The sequence below is a fragment of the Oncorhynchus nerka genome, linkage group LG3 (genome assembly GCF_034236695.1).
Source record: "Oncorhynchus nerka isolate Pitt River linkage group LG3, Oner_Uvic_2.0, whole genome shotgun sequence".
Classification (NCBI taxonomy): Eukaryota; Metazoa; Chordata; class Actinopteri; order Salmoniformes; family Salmonidae; genus Oncorhynchus; species Oncorhynchus nerka.
The window spans coordinates 50,652,378-50,671,866 of record NC_088398.1 but is presented as its reverse complement, the minus strand read 5'-3'; the positions used below and the strand labels follow the sequence as shown (position 1 = coordinate 50,671,866).

Below are 19,489 nucleotides of genomic sequence, written 5' to 3'. Positions count from 1 at the left end.
CTTGTGAACATGCTGGTGGAAACTGAGTCAAAAGTATCTATATCCACAGTAAAAAAAGAGTACTATATTGACAACCTGAAAGGCCGCTCATCAAGGAAGAAGTCACTGCTCCAAAACCACCATAAAAAATCCAGACTACGGTTTGCAATTGCACATGGGGACAAAGATCGTACGTTTTGGAGAAATGTCCTCTGGTCTGATGAAACACAAATATAACTGTTTAGCCATAATGACCATGGTGATGTTTGGAGGAAAAAGGGGGAGGCTTGCAAGCCGAAGAACACCATCCCAACCGTGAAGCATGGGGGTAGCAGCATCATGTTGTGAGGGTGCTTTGCTGCAGGAGGAACTGGTGCACTTCACAAAATAGATGGCTTCATGAGGGAGGAAAATTATGTGGACAAATTGAAGCAACATCTCAAGACATCCGTCAGGAAGTTAAAGCTTGGTCGCAATTGGGTCTTCCAAATGGACAATGACCCCAAGCATACTTCCAAAGTTGTGGCAATATGACTAAAGGACAACAAAGTCAAGGTATTGGAATGGCCGCACAAAGCCCTGACCTCAATCCTATAGAAAATGTGTGGGCAGAACTGAAAAAGCGTGTGCGAGCAAGGATGCCTACAAACCTGACTCCATTACACCAGCTCTGTCAGGAGGAATGGGCCAAAATTCACCCAACTTATTGTGGGAAGCTTGTGGAAGGCTACCCGAAACGTTTGACCCAAGTTAAACAATTTAAAGGAAATGCTACCAAATACTAATTGAGTGTATGCAAACTTCTGACCCACTGGGAATGTGATGAAAGAAATCGAAGCTGAAATAAATCACTCTACTATTATTCTGACATTTCACATTCTTTAAATAAAGTGGTGATCCTAACTGACCTAAGACAGGGACTTTTTACTAGGATTAAATGTCAGGAATTGTGAAAAACTGAGTTTAAATGTATTTGGCTAAGGTGTATGTAAACTTCCGACTTCAACTGTACACACACAAAGTTGGTCCAATGCGGTTTCTGTCCGCCACTTTCTCGATAGTCGTTGCTAAGTGATAATTGCCGCTTCCACGTTGGTCTTATTTCTGATAGGTTTTGAAAACTATGAAGATGTCCATTAAATGCAGATATGCAATTTGTTGACACCACAACACAGTACAGACTAGGATACACATTATCCCAAAAGCAACGCAATAAAAATGTCTTAAATACGCTGCTATGTTGTGCTTGTTTAAAGCGGGTAACCACAGAATTTCACCAAACATTTAAAGAATAAAGCCTCCAACATGGCAGCCGTGCTAAAACGTGGCTGAACTTTTATACAGTATATGGCTCTTTGTGTGCCTAACCCACCTAGTCACAATGGGGGTGTGTTATAGTGTACCTAACCATCCTAGTCATTCAACCACATAATTCGCAGGAGGCCCAGGGGGAGTAGAGGCCAGTCATGGCCAGTCACAGCACATTGTCTTTGTTTAGCGTCCTGTATGCCGGGCTGGTGTCACAACACAGGAGACACTGGGCTGGTCCGGAGGGGGACCCTGCAGGAAGGACAGACAGGCCTCTCCAACATAAACAGACACTATGCTGACACCAGCCACAGGGCTGGGGGAGGGAGAGGGGCAGGACTACTGCTCACTGACCACAGGGAGACGCAACGTAACACACTATCAAATACTATTTTGGTCTGAAATGCTGGATGGTTAGCTTTACAAAAACAGATTGGTGTATTCCGCTAATTACATCAAGACAATAAGATATAACGCGCTACAATTGCGGTCCTTTTTCACAATGACCGTAAAGTCAGGGAAAGTTCAATATTCTCTTTATTCTTTAAAGGACAGTCTAGGGTCAGCCGCCTTTCAAGTGACAGTGTAGTGGGATGTTTTCCTGGTTTACAGATCAAGTTGTAGATGGGGAGGTATTACATGACCTGGTTGCTATGCTTTGGTTTCAACCGCCTGAAACCTTATCCTCACTGAGCTAAGGCTACGTGACAGGGAATATGGTTGTTTTTATGTTTATTTTTGAGAGAGCAGGAGAGAGAATCTATGTGCGTGTGTGTGTGTCACTGGATATAGCAATGATGTGTGATCTCTCAGGAATAGTGAGCAGGTGGTTATGTCATCTTCTGGGTCAGTGACAAAAGAGATGAGCAAATGGCTTGGCACGGAATGTGGGTGTGTGCAAGTGTGCATGTACGCGTGTGCTTGTGTGTGAATGCAGAAGTGAAATGAGAGTGAAATGGGGAGCGAAAGTATATATGGTGAGTGCAGGCATGTTTGTGTGCATATGCATAGCTTAAATAGGGATTATGTACATGTCAGAACTATTCCCTCCATTCCCAGTACAGGTGCAGTATCTGTACTAATGCTGGTGACATAGTTCTTGGTAAGATAACACAGCAGAACATATAAAAAACATTCCTGCTCTAAGATAAGACAGTAACATATGGAGAGACTCCGACAGACAGGCTATTAATCGTCCTCCACTCCTAGTGGCACTTACCCAATCTGGCCTAATAATAAACAGTTACTGGAACTCTGAAAGGCATCTCGAAGAACATAACAGCCAAAGGAACTGGAGTACAGGGATGGCTGAAGGTTGGGATGTCGAGCAGAGGGACGACAGAGGCTGGGAGCGGGACAGGTTGAGGCCAGAGCTGGGTTTACAAGTTGAACATAGCCCCACTCATCAGGGCAACCCAACCCTAGTAGGCCAGGGGTTAGGCTACTCTCAGATGTCAGTGAACCACCACTGCATTAACAGAACCATTAGGACAATTTGACCTAAGAGGGGTATATGGCTCTAAGTCAAAGACACTAGGGGTTAGGCTACTCTCAGATATCAGTGGACCAACACTGCAGTAGACTAGAGTCACGGGCATTTTGACCTAAGAGGGTGATACAGATCCCAGTCAGACAGGCCAAAGGCATTATTATTGTTACTAGTACTGTGTTGATCACCCCCCACCCCCACCCTGTTCCATCCCAGCCCTGCCGAACCCCCTCCATGCCCCCAGAGCTGTAAACACTTCACTTTTTTACAGCCCGTGTTCAAAGTCTCTGTTTCCAATGAAGAACATTAAATGACATTTGGGAAAGGGTGTGAACTGTAATTGTAAGCCACAGACCACAGGCGAACCGTTAAAAATCAGCTGTTTCAGCAGTCGGCGTAGACAGCATGGCACTGGAACTGTCAAGTCCAATTTAATGTGGCTCCCATAGACATTTTAGACAGCGGCTTTAGTGGGGACTTTAACAGTGGAATCTATGCACTGTCACCAACTTTCATCCTCATTAACAACTATATAGTGGTGTTCTTTTGGGAGTGAGCTGGTGAGAGATCTTCCATTATAATGTTTGACAGTCTTTCTCTGAGCACGAACATATTGTTTCAGTGTAGGCCTAGTCACTTGTACCGGGCTATAACTAGGGGCCAGAGTTGTTCCTGGTCAGATCATGCAGTCATGTCAACAGGGCTACACATAACCACCGCTCTCATCTTCCTCACTACTGCAGTGTTTCCAGTGTCCACAAGGGGTCAGACTTACGAGTGGAGTCCAGTCTGATGCAGTTGCCTTGAGTGGATGAGGCTGACTCGTGATTGGAGTGAGTGTGGCAGCAGACTTACGGGGAAGAGTCGAGGCTGATGGAGTTGGCCTGGGTAGAGGACGCGGATTTGTGATTGGAGAAGACAGGGAGGCTGGGCGAGGCGTGAATCACATGGTCCACCAGGTGCCCAACCGACGACGGCCGCATCCTTGTCCCTTCCTGTACAAACGAGTTCCGGCTGCACGCATACACACAAATCAGTGGTTAGGAGGATTGTGTGTGTAATCAAAGCAAATTAATGTACACTATCCACAGTTGGAAAACTTCTATTTTATTTGGATTGTATGATGTTCTGTCCAGCTCTCTGAAACACTTACATGTGTATAATTCCTTTCACTCATGCAATGAAATGTGTCAGTACCATTACCGAAGGTATTGGAACTAGAATTCCCTCACAATGTACAGTGGGGAAGTATTCAGTCCCCTTGACTTCATCCGCATTACTTGTTACGTTACAGCCTTATTCAAAAATTGATTAAATCCCCTCAATCTACACACAATACCCCATAATGGCAAAGCTAAAACAGGTTTTTGAAAATGTATTCAAAATAAAAATCACATTTTCACAAGTATTCAGACCCTTTACTTAATACTTTGTTGAAGCACCTTTGGCAGATCCTCTCAAGCTCTGTCAGGTTGGATGGGAAGCCACTCCTGTGTTGTCTTGGCTGTATGCTTTGGGTCGTTGTCCTGTTGGAAGGTGAACCTTCACCCCAGTCTGAGGTCCTGAGCGCTCTGGAGCAGGTTTTCATCAAGGATCTTTCTGTACTTTGCTCCGTTCATCTTACCCTCGATCCTGACTAGTCTCCCAGTCCCTGCCACTGAAAAACATCCCCACAGCATGTTGCTGCAACCACGTTTCACCTTAGGGATGGTGCCAGGTTTCTTCCAGACGTGACGCTGAGCATTCAGGCCAAAGAGTTTAATCTTGGTTTCATCAGACCAGAGAATCTTGTTTCTCATGGTCTGAGAATCATTAGGTGCCTTTTGGCATACTCCAAGTGGGCTGTCATGTGTCTTTTACTGAGGAGTGGCTTCTGTCTGGCCACTCTCCCATAAAAGCCTGATTGGTGGAGTGCTGCAGAGACAGTTGTCCTTCTGGAAGGTTCCTCGTCTCCACAGAGGAACTCTGGACCTCTGTCAAAGGCCCTTCTCCCCTGATTTCTCAGATCGGCCAGGAGGCCAACTCTAGGAAGAGTCTAGGTGGTTCCAAACTTCAATTTAAAAATGGAGCCCACTGTGTTCTTGGGGATTCAATGCTGCAGAAACCTTTTTGTACCCTTCCTCAGATCTGTGCCTCAACACAATCCTGTCTCGGGGCTCTAAATCAAATCAAATTGTATTGGTCACATGTTATTGCGGGTGTAGCGAAATGCTCCAACAGTGCAGTAGTATCTATCAATTCACAACAACAAACATATCTAAAAGTAAAAGAATGGAAGAAAGAAATATATAAAATATAGCCATTGACTAAAATACAGCAGAATCGAATACAGTATTTACATATGAGGTGAGTAAAGCAGTATGTAAACATATTAATATTATTTAATTGTTCCATTATTGAAGTGGCCAGTGATTCCAACTATGTACAGTTGAAGTCAGAAGTTTACATACACTTAGGTTGGAGTCATTAAAACTTGTTTTCAACCACTCCAAACTTATTTTTAACAACTATCGTTTTGGCAAGTCGGTAAGGACATCTTTGTGCATGACAAGTAATTTTTCCAACAATTGTTTACAAACAGATTATTTCACTTATAATTCACTGAATCACAATTCCAGTGGGTCAGAAGTTTACATACACCAGGTTGACGGTGCCTTTAAACAGCTTGTAAAATGACAGAAAATGATGTCATGGCTTTAAAAGCTTCTGATAGGCTAATTGACATCATTTGAGTCAATTGGAGGTGTACCGGTGGATGTAATTTCAAGGCCTACCTTCAAACTCAGTGCCTCTTTGCTTGACATCATGGGAAAATCAAAAAGAAATCAGCCAAGACCTCAGAAAAATTGTAGACCTCCACAAGTCTGGTTCATCCTTGGGAGCAAAAGTATCTATATCCACAGTAAAACAAGTCCTAAATTGACATAACCTGAAAGGCCGCTCAACAAGGAAGAAGCCACTGCTCCACTGTAGCCAGACTACGGTTTGCAATTGCACATGGGGACAAAGATCGTACGTTTTGGAGAAATGTCCTCTGGTCTGATGAAACATAAATAGAACTGTTTGGCCATAATGACCATGGTTATGTTTGGAGGAAAAGGGAGGCTTGCAAGCCGAAGAATACCATCCCAACCGTGAAGCACGGGGGTGGCAGCATCATGTTGTGAGGGTGCTTTGCTGCAGGAGGAACTGGTGCACTTCACAAAATAGATGGCTTCATGAGGGAGGAAAATTATGTGGACATATTGAAGCAACATCTCAAGACATCCGTCAGGAAGTTAAAGCTTGGTCGCAAATGGGTCTTCCAAATGGACAATGACCCCAAGCATACTTCCAAAGTTGTGGCAAAATGACTTAAGGACAACAAAGTCAAGGTATTGGAGTGGCCATCACAAAGCCCTGACCTCAATCCTATAGAAAATTTGTGGGCAGAACTGAAAGTGTGTGCGATCAAGGAGGCCTACAAACCTGACTCAGTTACACCAGCTTTGTCAGGAGGAATGGGCCAAAATTCAACCAACTTATTGTGGGAAGCGTGTGGAAGGCTACCCGAAACGTTTGACCCAAGTTAAACAATTTAAAGGCAATGCTACCAAATACCAAATGAGTGTATGTAAACCTCTGACCAACTGGGAATGTGATGAAAGACAAATCAATCTAGATGATTATTTTGACATTTCATATTCTTAAAATAAAGTGGTGATCCACCGGACGTACTACCTGTCCCAGACTTGCTGTTTTAAACTCTCTAGCAGGAGTGGTAGAGATACTCTTAATGATCGGCTATGAAAAGTCAACTGATATTTACTCCTGAGGTGCTGACTTGCTGCACCCTCGACAACTACTGTTATTATTTGACCATGATGGTCATTTATGAACATTTGAACATCTTGGCCATGTTCTGTTATAATCTCCACCCCAGCACAGCCAGAAGAGAACTGGCCACCCCTCATAGCCTGGTTCCTCTAGGTTTCTTCCTAGGTTTTGGCCTTTCTAGGGAGTTTTTCCTAGCCAACATGCTTCTACAACCTGCATTGCTTGCTGTTTGGGGTTTTAGGCTGGGTTTCTGTACAGCACCTTGAGATATCAGCTGATGTACGAAGGGCTATATAAATACATTTGATTTGATCCTAACTGACCTAAGACAGTGATTTTTAACTAGGATTAAATGTCAGGAATTTTGAAAAACTAAGTTTAAATGTATTTGGCTAAGGTGTATGTAAACTTCTGACTTCAACTGTATATAGGGCAGCAACGGTGCAGTGGTGCAGTGTTGTGTAACCGGGTGGAAGCCGGCTATTTAACAGTGTGATGAGATAGCTGTTTTTCAGTCTCTCTGTCCCTGCTTTGATGCACCTGTACTGACCTCCCCTTGTGGATGATAGTGGCGTGAACAGGCCGTGGCTCGGGTGGTTGATGTCCTTGACGATCTTTTTGGCCTTCCTGTGACATTGGGTGCTTTAGGTGTCCTGAAGGGTAGGTAGATTGCCTCCGGTGACGCGTTGAGCAGACCGCACCAACCTTGCGGGCTGTGCAGTTTCGGTACCAGGTGGTGATTTTGCCCAACAGAATGCTCTCAATTGGGCATCTGTAAATGTTTGTGACGGTTTTAGGTGACAAGCCACATTTCTTCAGGCTCCTGAGGTTGAAGAGGCGCTGTTGCACCTTCACCACACTGTCTGTGTGGGTGGACCATTTCAGATCGGTGTACACATCACTGACAAAGAACTTTAAGCTTTCCACCTTCTCCACTGCGGTCCTGTCGATGTGGATAGGAGTGTGCTCCTTCTGCTGTTTCCTGAAGTCCACAATAAGCTACGTTGCTTTGTTGAGGTTGGTTGAGAGGTTATTTTCCTGGCACCACTCTACCAGGGCACTCACCTCCTCTCTGTAAGCTGTCTCATCATTGTTGGTAATCAGGCCTACTACTGTTGTGTCGTCTGTAAACTTCATGACTGAGTTGGAGGCATGAGTGGCCACACAATCATGTGTAAACAAGGAGTACAGGAGGGGGCTGAGCACGCACCCTTGTGGAGCCCCTGTGTTGAGGATCAGCGAAGCGGAGGTGCGTTTTCCTACCTTGGGCAGCCCGTCAGAAAGTCCAGGACACAGTTGCACAGGGCGGGGTTCAGATCAAGGGCCCCGAGCGTAACGATGAGCTTGCAGGGTACTATGGTGTTGAATGCTGAGCTATAGTCAACAGCATTCTTACATAGGCATTCCTCTTGTCCAGATGGAATAGGGCAGTGTGCAGGCGATTGCATAGTCTGTGAATCTATTGGGGTGCCAGGTAAAGTAGAGGTGATATGATCCTTAACTAGCCCCCCAAAGCACTTCATGATGACAGAAGTGAGTGCTTCGGGGTGATAGTAATTTAGTTCCGTTACCTTTGCTTTCATGGGAACAATAGCGGAAATCTTGAAGCAAGTGGGGACAGCAGACTGGGATAGGGAGAGATTGAATATGTCCGTAAACACTCCAGCCAGCTGATCTGGGCATGCTCTGAGGAAGCGGCTATGGATACCATCTGGGCCGGCAGCCTTGCGAGGGTTAACATGCTTAAATGTCTTACTCATTTCGGCCATGGAGAATGAGCCCCCACAGTTCTTAGAAGCTGGCCTCGTCGGTGGCACAGTGTTACCCTCAAAGCGGGTGAAGAAAGATGGAAAACCAGCCACGTCGCGGACACCCTTTGTAGTCCGTAATTGTCTGTAGACCCTGCCACATACGTCTCGTGTCGGAGCTGTTGAATTGTGACTCCACTTTGCCTCTGTACTGATGTTTTTCTTGTGATTGATATACGGAGGAAATAACTACACTGTTTGTATTCGGACATATTCCCAGTCACCTTGCCAATGATGAATGCAGTGGTTCTTGTACGAATGCTGCCATCTATCCACAGTTTATGGTTTGGGTATATTTTTAAAAGTCACATCGGGTACAAAATCTCCTATACACTTCCTGTTGAACCGTAACCGTCAATGTGTTGGTAGAACGCTGGTACACTTTACCTCAAATTTGCTTTGTTAAAAATCCCCAGGTACAATAAATGCTGCCTCAGGATATGTTGTTTCCAGTTTGAATAAAGTCCATTGTAGTTCTTTGAGGGCCGTCGTGGTATCGGCTTGAGGGAGGCGTACACATGGCTGTGACTATAACCGAAGAGAATTCTCTTGGGAGGAAATACGGTCTGCATTTGATTGAGGCATTCTAGGTCGGTTGAACAAAAGGACTTGAGTTTCTGTATGTTACCATAATGACAACATGAGAAGTTAATCATGAAACATACACGCCCTCTTTCTTCTTCCCGGAGAGTTCTTTATTCCTGTCTGCGCGATGAACTGAGAACTCCGATGGCTGTATGGACGTGGACAGTATATCCCGAGAGAGCCATGTTTCTGTGAAATGTCTTTCTGGAAGGAGATCCACACCCTGAACTCGTCTACTTTATTATCCAGAGACTGTACATTAGCAAGTAATATACTCGATAGTGGATAGTATGCACGCCTCCTGAGTCGGACTACAAGTCCACTCCAAATACCTCTTCTCCACCGGCGATGTTTTGGAGCAGCCGCTGGAATAAGTTCAATTGCCCTCGGGGGTACGAACAAAGGATTCAATTCGGGAAAGACGTATTCCTGGATGAGGTGTCGACGAGTAAGTAAACCACCACTTCCCTCCGTATTATTGGCCAATGTGCAATCACGGGAAACAATTAACCTCTTGCTTCTACTTGGGACGCTTGCGTCCCAACTAGAGCTCTGGAAATGCAAATGCGCTACGCTAAATGCTAATAGTATTAGTTAAAACTCAAAAGTTCATTAAAATACACATGCAGGGTATCAAATTAAAGCTACACTCGTTGTGAATCCAGGCAACAAGTCAGATTTTTAAAATGCTTTTCGGCGACAGCATGAGAAGCTATTATCTGATAGCATGCACCAATACACTACAACACAAAAGCACAGCAGGGGACGTAAACAAAATAATTAGCATTTTGGCGTTACACAAACCGCACAATAAAATAGAAAACAGTCATTACCTTTCACCATCTTCTTTGTTGGCACTCCTAGATGTCCCATAAACACTATTGGGTCTTTATTTCGATTAAATCGGGCCATATAAAGCCAAGATATCGTTATATGTAGACTGTGTGATAAACGAAAAAACAGCGATTTCACAATGTAACGTCATTTTTAAAATTCAAAAAGTAGACGATAAACTTTCACAAAACACTTCGAAATACGTTTGTAATGCTACTTTAGGTATTAGTAAACGTTAATAAGCGAAAAAATCATCCGTAGGCGATGTAAAAATCATTAGCTGTCGTCTTGGAAAAAATTTCACGAGAGAGCTCTTCCGGAATGATCTGGGCGGAGACCGGAGGTAAGTGGTGCCCCTGTTTCGGTTCAACCAAGAATCAAAGATGATTCAATTCACAAGACTCTAGACAACATGGGGATGCTGTGGGAGTTGAATGCTCGGTCTTATCTAATTCGGCTCACTGTTAACAATTGCTGGAAGTGGCGCAAGGATATTTATTTCCATTTTCTGTGATCAGGTTTTCCTGCGCTTTCCGATGTAACGCACGTTATGTTATAGCCACAGTCGTGATTTAACCAGTTTTAAAAACGTCCGAGGGTTTCCTATCCACACATTCTAACCATATGAACGTACTATATTCCTGGCATGAGTAGCAGGGCGCTGAAATGTTGCGCGATTTTTAACAAAATGTTCAAAAAAGTAGAGGGTAGGAGCAACTAGTTAAGACTATCCTACCAATGGGACATTAAAAACTGTAATATCTTATGTTTCACAGAGACGTGGCTGAACGACGACACGGATAATATAGAGTTGGCTGGATTCTCTGTGTATCGGCAGGACAGAGCAGCTACGTCTGGTAAGACGAGGGGTGGGGGTGTGTATTGGTCAATAACTGCTGGTGCACAATGTATAAAATTAAAGAAATCTCAAGGTATTTCTCACCCGAGGTAGAATACCTCATGATAAGCTGTAGACCACACTATCTACCAAGAGAGTTCTCATCCATATTATTCATAGCCATCTATTTATCACCACAAACCGATGCTGGCACTAATACTGCACACAACGAGCTGTATAAGACTATAGGAAGAAAATGTTCATCCAGAAGCGGCGCTTTTAGTGGCCGGGGACTTTAATGCAGGCAAATTTAAATCAGTTTTCCCTCATTTCTACCAGCATGTCAAATTTGCAACCAGAGGGAAAAACAACTCTAGACCACCTTTACTCCACACACCGAGATGCAGACGAAGCTCTTCCCCGCCCTCCATTTGGCAAATCTGACCATAATTCTATCCTCCTGATTCCTGCTTACAAGCAAAAACTAAAGCAGGAAGTACCAGTGACTCACTCAATAAAGATATGGTCAGAAAACACTGATGCTATACTACAGATGCTATACTACAGGACTGTTTTGCTTGCACAGACTTCCGGGATTCATCCAATGGCATTGAGGAGTATACCACCTCAGTCACTGGCTTCATCAATAAGTGCATCGACAACGATGAAGCCATGTACTACAGGCAACATCCACACCAAGCTAAAGGCTAGCGCTGCTTTCAAGGAGCAGGACCCTAATCCAGAAGCTCATAAGAACTCCTGCTATGCCCTCAGACGAACCATCAAACAGGCAAAGTGTCAATACAGGACTAAGATTGAATCCTATTAAACCAGCTCTGATGTTTATCGGATGTGGCAGGGCTTGAAAAAAATCAGACTACAAAAGGGAAACGCAGCCACGATCTGCCCAGTGACGTGAGCTAACAGATGAGCTAAATGCCTTTTATGCTCACTTAGAGGCAAGCAACACTGAAGCATGCATGAGAGCACCAGCTGTTCCGGACGACTGATCACGCTCTCCGTAGCTGATGTGAGCAAGACCTTTAAACAGGTCAACTTTCACAAAGCACCATCAACACCACTGAGCTGCTGGTCTAGGGACAATTCCTTTGACCTTAAGGCTTGGTTTTTTCTCTGACATGCACTGTCAAGTGTGTGACCTTATATAGACAGGTGTGTGCCTTTCCAAATCAATCAATTGAATTGACCACAGGTGGACTTCAATCAAGTTGTAGAAACATCAAGGATGATCAATGGAAACAGGATGCACTGGAGCTCAATTTCGAGTCTTACAGCAAAGGGTCTGACTACTTATGTAAATAAGGTATTACTGTAATACATTTGTAAAAATTTCTAAAAACCCGTTTTTGCTTTGTCATTATGGGGTAATGTGTGTAGATTGATGAGTAAAACAATTAATTTAATCAATTTTAGAATAAAATTGTAACAACAAAATTAGGTCAAAGGGAAGGGGTCTAAATACTTCCCAAATGCACCGTCTGTCTCGCCCTATCGAAGGTCATGATATGTGGGCATTATATTAGGACATGCTATAAGGAGTAGTGTCAGGAACTTACTGGTTAGGGGTTCCGGGTGGGGAGCGTGTGGGCAGGCTCTGGGTCTCCAGCCTCTCGTCTGATAAGCTGTTCCGGCTCACAGCCTCCCAGTCTGTGCCGCCCATCAACTTCCTGGCCAGGGGCTTACTGGGAGACCTACTCAGAAAGGAAATACAATCAATCACATGACCGAGCCAAGGAGAAAGTGATACACTGCTGACCAATGGGATGGAGTACTGCGTGATAAAGGAGATGGGGGAAAAAAAGACACCCTATTCACTACTATATAGTGCACTACCTTTAACCAGGGCCGACAAAGAGTGCACTAAATAGGGAATAGGATGCCATCTTAGACACAGCCAGAGTTATGAAACAATCCAGACTTAAGCCCAGATGTTGATGCTGACTGAGGCCCCAGCTCAGAAATAAAGATATAAGCTGTGAGACTAGGATGTTATGTTTGGCCCATCAACACCACTAATTCATCCTACATCACCTCTGGGTAGAGGGGCAATAATAAGGCAGTAAATGAACACTAATTAGGTTGGTGCTCGTTCACCATCACTTCCTATATTGACTTTGGGCATTACAGATTTAAGACTATCTTACTCTTATAGCATACTCTTAGAGGACCTACCAGCAGTAACGCGGGCTAACATACATTCAGAATGCATCTGTTCATATACATGTACAGACAGTACAGTGTTGTGGTGCATTACATACCTGGCGAACACCCGGTCCTTGATCCCCTTCTCTTTGCCATACTGCACCGACTGCACCTCTGTCCTCCCGCTGCAGAGACAACGTTCAAACAACATCCAACGATCATTTAATACCATTCAGCCACATATTAAACTGCTGTGCAGCACCTAACTTCCAAACATGCGCTTCAATAATGCATAAAAAACTCCGCTCCCCTTCGTGTTTCTGTTTTAACCATGTCTCAGAAACCTCCAAAACCCCGATTTGTCACAGCACAATCTAGAAAGATGAAACTCAGAAGTTTTAGCCCCCTCATCACCTCCACTCACAGCACAGCTCAGAGCAAATACTCAAGTATTTAAATTTCAACAGTGAACAGTTTACATTTGTTTGTACTATTTCTAAACTACATCTGAGAAATGAGTCCATAATGAATAATAGAAGAACTCCCGTTTCCCCCAAAAAATAAAAAGCATTTTGAAAAACAAGCTCAGTTCTGGGGCATGGTTAATAATTCAACTACTTTTCTCCAAGATGAGAGCACGATAGCCAACAGCTAATGTAACTCCCCAAACACTGATGATTGATGGAACTTGTCATTGTGACCTAGCAAACCTGTGTTGACATTTCAATTACAGTGTTTTGCGGCTGGCAGTGTGTGTGTGTGTGTGTGTGTGTGTGTGTGTGTGTGTGTGTGTGTGTGTGTGTGTGTGTACGCAGATGCTCATGGGTGGCAATGGGGATTTTCGCCTACCAGTAACGGAACTTGGAGCCCAGGGTAAAGTAGTGGGCAAAGAAGTTCTTCTGGGGGGGAACGGGTCGGTCCAGACGGAAGAAGGTGTGGTGTTCTACACAGGTCTTCCATAAGTTCTTACAGGCTCTGTAGTTTACCATGTTAAACCCCAGCAACGTCTCCCTGGTCTCATTCTGTAAAGGGAGGGAAGGAAGAGAATGACAGTAAGTGACAACAATAATGACAAATGAGATACAGTTCGAGCTGCTGGTATGTAACCGCCTTCCCACAGATCATTACATTTTTTCGGTCAATAGGCTTTACTGTGTACTATGATTCTCCTTGTTCGTTGTGACCTAGGGTTGGAGTCTGTATGTGTGTGTTTCGCATGCCTGAGACTCAAGTAGCAGAAGTGAGGAGGTGTTGAGTCAAGGTCTTGGTCACAGAAGGGGGGAGACAGGCAGCAGGGGGTTAATCCTTGTCTGCTGCCACAACATCACCATACCCCTCCCTCAGCCCCCAGAGGGTCTTCTTGATGTCACACGCCACTAGCCATGAAGACATGGTGGTCCCACTTGGGTACTAACAGAAAAGGCGAGTTTGCTGACCATCCACACTTGCATCTTGAAACAACTTCAAGGAAGAGCAGGTTCTCTGAACAACCCCATCATCATGTACATTAGACTAGAGGTCACCTAGCCTCGCCATGAGGTCAGATAAAGTAGGGTTACTCTCTTGCTCACTGGAGACAACTCACTAGTCCAGGAGAAAAAAATAAATAAAGGGGCAAATTAATTTCCTGGTTTGTTGTTGCTTTTTAAAGGGTGTGCTGTGACCCGTGCTCACATGACCGGCAGTGAACAGCCTTACCCATCTGTCCATGGGCGCATCCCAAATGGCACCCTATTCCCTATACACTGCATTATTTTGGGCAGAGCCCTGGCCAAAAGTAGTGCACTAAATATGGAATGGGGTGCCATTTGGGATGCACACATGAATTATACAGCCTGAGTGACACCATGGAAGCTGGCTGACGGCCACAGTGCTTTTAGTTCAACTGCTCTGGAAATACACCACATCCATTATTGAACCAGGGAAGAGGGGAGTGGATGGGGAAATAGAGGGAGTGGATGGGGATCTTTTCCTGAGATTCCATGGTTCCATCATGGGGCTTAACGGAACAGAGGAGAGGAGGGAGATGGAGAGGGAGCCAGCAGCTTTCGAATCAGTTTTAGATCACGCTCACTGCCTCTCGCTGCCACAAATCTATTCTTCATAATTAATAAGCATTTAACAAGCTCTTCCTGTCCTGCTGTCCCAGATTCCAGAGACAGTCAGTGGCGGAGCAGGCCGGTGATTATGCCAGCATGCGAGTTAGTCAAATAAACAAATATGGACGCTGGGTTTGGGTGAAGGGGGCAGTGTGTTGTTAATGTCTAAGCAAAGTTGTTTCAGATTGATATGGATGCCTGTGGTATGGTGTGGGGAGGGCCTGATTCAGTGGTAGATGGTCATTAAGTCCATTAGCAGTATCAGCTAGTCTAGTCAAACTCATCCAGTTTCCACCCTGATGAGCCAGAGAACTGGGTCCGGTCTGGTGACACTTATGACAGGGAAACATGGTCACACATGCTTATAGGAACCTAGGGACTGCGTTCACTACAAAGTGTGGTCCACTGGGTAAAAGACTCCTCTGACTCCACACACATTGCTGCTAGCAGATCCAATCTCACATTTTACTGTCAAAAGAAGGACAGTGGAAACAACGGCTTGAATACTTACCACTTCTCTCCTGAGCTGAACGAAAAACTGTTTGCACTTGAACGATATTTTCACAATCTTCAACCTGAGGGGAGAGAAACCCACAGAAATGCGTCAATGTGTATCACTGCTGAGGGTCCTCTTCTTTCATGGCTCAAATTAGAGCCACTGCAGAGAGAAGCTGACTAAAATGTCTCCCTATCAATACTAATCCCCTCCCTCCCTCCTCCCATCCTCACTCTTCCCTCACCCTCCCTTCCCCCTTCAGCCCTTTTCCCACTTCTACATGACTCATAGCTCAACTAAATATATTTTACATTCTTACACACACACACACACACACACTCTCTCCAAGGCAGTGAGTCATGCCCCATCTAAGCAAAGCTAATTTGTCAGCCCGTTGTAGACAGAAATAGGAGCGAGGCTAGAATCCACACGACTCACTCTCTGATCCATCTCTGTTCCGAGTGACTGGATTGCTATGCTTTCTGATCTGCTCTCTGAGAGGAGTAACGTTATGCATCACCTATTACTAGTAGGGGCAGGCGAGCCAAACAGAGAGGGAGTGGCCGATAGGAGAAAGTATTTTTGCGTGACAGTTGCCGACAGCTGTTATGAAACGTGCCACTGTTAGCAGCCCTAAATTGAGCCGGACTGGAAAGCATCTGAGCCCATATATTTTCAAATGAGCTGTATGTGCTACATCAAGCAGCTGGCTTTTAAGAATGGGGATGTGTGTGCTGTGAGGAGCTTGTAGGGGGTGGGGGTTGGGAAGTGTGTGTGTCAGTGTGTTGGATTATCACTCGTCTGGTCAGGATTTGGGCTATGCTATCCCACCCCTGGCACACACTTCCAGAAGCCCCACCAACAGGGCTGAATTTATAAGAATTAAAGCTTTGGGCCTCAAGACAATTCACATGAAAGCCTAGAAATGATCATCTGCGGTTTACAGATTAATATGTAAAGCACTCATGTGAGGTGCTTAGAAGAATCCTATTCAACACTTTTCTGAATGCTTCTGCAACCTGGATGATTGAAGTCGATGATATATAGCTGAAAAAACACAAAACATATCCTCTTCCTACTCTCACACACACAGTGAACATTTCAATTTCTAACACAATCTACAAAAGTGGATGCTATTTGTGATCACAAACAATCCTCTTGTAGCTGCGATCCAATTCATTCTCTGATTCACAAATCGCCTCATCTTGTATCAGAATCAAGTCTTCAGTTTGTCACTCACCAGGGAAAGCAGTTGATTCGTACCCTGTTCTTGTAAACCACGATCCCTGTGGACATCACCCCAATTAAAATCTCAGTGTTGCTTTGATCCTGGAACAGAGAGCGAGAAAGAGGAAGATTGGGATGAAGAAACACCGGAAGGAAGGAAATCAACGAGAAACATTGATGGCTTAAGAGTCTAAGTACCCTGACAGTGGGCAAAGCCTGGTGGGAGCTGGTGTACAGACCCTTTCCCCCTAATGCAGGGGTGGGGGGAGTGCCGCCTTTTGGTAGCCCTAAGCTACATTTTGGTTGGGGGTACCCCCCCACGCGCTAGTAGTCGCTTAGTGGCTAGGGACGGATATCAGTAGGGGGGAGGAGGGGGAATTGTCCGCAGCTTAAAATGGGGCACAATCACTCTTTTGTGTCATTCTTTAAAAAATAAATTATCTTATGCTTGTTGTGTAGTAAATAGTTCTACTTTTATTTATAGTTCTTTTATTCGTTTTTTCCTGTAAAGCACATTGTGTTACATTCCATGTATGAAATGTGCTGTATACATAAAACTTGATACTCTCCACTGTAATTGTCAAAGTGTGGTGATCATTCTAGAGAAAAAAAATGGCTGGATGGACAATGGTGGCTGGGGCCTCTTTTTAGATCTGCCTTTGACTCATTGTACCAGGACTGTCTACATGACCTGCTCTGTCTTATGAACCAAACTATTATCCAGACATAAACAAGCAAACCTAGACAGTCAGACAGACAGACACCAAGACACCCAAACTAGCACATAAAAGCATGCAGACAGACACATTCTGGGGCAAAGAGAAGAGCCTGTCTAATCAGACAATGAGGGAAATCTCTGTACAATTGAGGATTAGTTTAAGGCCTTTTGACACTGGAGTGCTCTGCCCTGCTAGTATTTCTTCACAGAGACACACACACACACACACACACACACACACACACACACACACAGACAGACGGCTCGTCGAGGCTCAGTGGTTCTGCTGTTCCTCAGCTGTACAGGAATCCAAAGCATTAACTTCATGAGGCCCTGGCGGCACGGGCCAGAGGAACACGCAGACGGTACATTAGAATGATATACTACTGTACACGCATATTTCAACCTTCAACACATTTCTACCTGCTGGGTTAGAAAGCACAGGCTTTTCTAGATTTAAGGCACAGCTGTATGAAACATTGGTGTCAGTGGTGCTATGAAAAGTGCCTTTATGCGGTAGCAGTGACACACACACACAGACACACAGGGGAATAGCCTTACCCTTGCATAGTGCAATTCCACTCCGTACAGCTCCAGTGTCCTTGCTGTGTTCAGGTAATTAAACTCTGACTGGGCCGGAGACAGGCCACTGAGGAGGAAGACCGAGAAATGCATGAGAGAGGGAAGGTGCCTCAAACTCCACAGCTAGTAACCCATGCACAGAAAATGGAGCTGTACAGTGAGGCCACGCTTTTCCTCGGAAATTCACTCAATAAAACCATGGAAACCTTCCCTGCTATGAAAGCTGGTGCAGACAAGTAAAACGAGTATACAGCTGTGTATGAACATCAAAATCAAACAAATTGTATTGGTCGCGTACACAGTTTAGCAGGTGTTGTGGTGAGTGCAGCGGAAAGGCTCATCTTCCTAGTTCCTATCAATCAATGCTGTAAATGTTAAACGACACAATACAAACTTAGTACAGCAGTAGACAAGTTCTTTTTGGATGTAGGTAATAGTACTAGAACTGTTCTGAGTAAATAAAAAAAAATACTGCAAAGTTGACTAGGAGCTAGAAACAGGGTGACTGTTGGTCAGCGCCATCTTTTGTTTCTTGGATCAGAAAGAGAGTATGCATGGTCTTGTGAAGATGGGCCCCTACCTGTGCTGTTGGTGGTGTTTGGTAACCTCCTTGTCGAAGCCTTGGGGCGGGTTGGGGATGAAGCAGAACTGTGAGAGGTAACCAGGAGCATGCTCCGAATCACTGTAGTCCCCCAGCTCAGCTACACAGTGCAGAGAGAGTCTCAAATAAATTCAAATAGTAGAGACAGTCAACTCCCTATATGACGCAGAAAACAGCAGGCTTATATTGTATATGAAAGATAAACCAAACAATAACCTCAAAAGCCTGGTTATGATGTCTATTAATGAAAGAGACAAGTGGTTGAGAAGCCTTTGGTGCTCCAACAACCTCTACAGTAGCTAAGTACCTTAGATCCATTAGCTTGCGGTCGTGTGCGAAAGGGCCTCAATTCATATGAGTGGACCTCTAAACCACTGGCTCACGACTATCACTGACAAACACATCAATTCAATACACAGTTATTGATGTAATCACCAGAAAGAAAAAAAGAAGCACAACGCTCAAACTAAACAGTAAATTGCCTATGGATTTATGCAAAGAAATATCTACACAGCACTAATGCCAGAGGCTTCAGCAGGAGTGCATTTCTTGATCGAATTTGATCAGCCTCACCGATTTCGCAAAACTAACCCAAATTAACAGCAGCATTCCATCATGTTTCATACCCTTAACCCCATGGTTAAAATAGCATGAAACCCTTCTCATGAGTAGAGACATTGAGCTAATATAGGCCTAAGTAAGTGTCTGGACATGGACACGGGGTGGTTGTGTTACATGGCGGTGCAGTTCAAATCCCTCCAGTGACCTATATAGCAATGAGACTCCCAATGAAAAGCCCTGGAGAGTGAGGCAAGCCTCAGCGGGCCGCTGCAGTGGAAATGGGACAGACAATGAGGAACATACCCCTAACCCTCTCCCCTCCAATCCGTCAGGAGTCATTATTAAGGTCAATCTGATGAAAAGTTGACAAGATGCACTCAGGCTA

The 19,489-nt window shown here is 44.6% G+C and overlaps 1 protein-coding gene across 3 annotated transcripts in view; it reads right to left on the bottom strand.

Annotated features, from left to right (window-relative positions):
- Positions 1 to 19,489, bottom strand: part of LOC115110187 (tyrosine-protein phosphatase non-receptor type 4-like) — a 127,678-nt gene that overhangs the window by 30,635 nt on the left and 77,554 nt on the right. For 2 of the 3 annotated variants that reach the window (XM_029635621.2, XM_029635629.2), the window contains exons 8-15: positions 18,523 to 18,643; positions 17,922 to 18,009; positions 16,656 to 16,744; positions 15,431 to 15,494; positions 13,670 to 13,842; positions 12,937 to 13,005; positions 12,235 to 12,369; positions 3,632 to 3,790 (exon numbers count right to left, since the gene is read on the bottom strand). In XM_029635621.2, coding sequence (XP_029491481.2) covers positions 3,632 to 3,790; positions 12,235 to 12,369; positions 12,937 to 13,005; positions 13,670 to 13,842; positions 15,431 to 15,494; positions 16,656 to 16,744; positions 17,922 to 18,009; positions 18,523 to 18,643 — 898 coding nt within the window. The remainder of the gene's footprint in view (positions 1 to 3,631; positions 3,791 to 12,234; positions 12,370 to 12,936; positions 13,006 to 13,669; positions 13,843 to 15,430; positions 15,495 to 16,655; positions 16,745 to 17,921; positions 18,010 to 18,522; positions 18,644 to 19,489) is intronic. The other variant, XM_029635639.2, reaches the window with a different exon arrangement.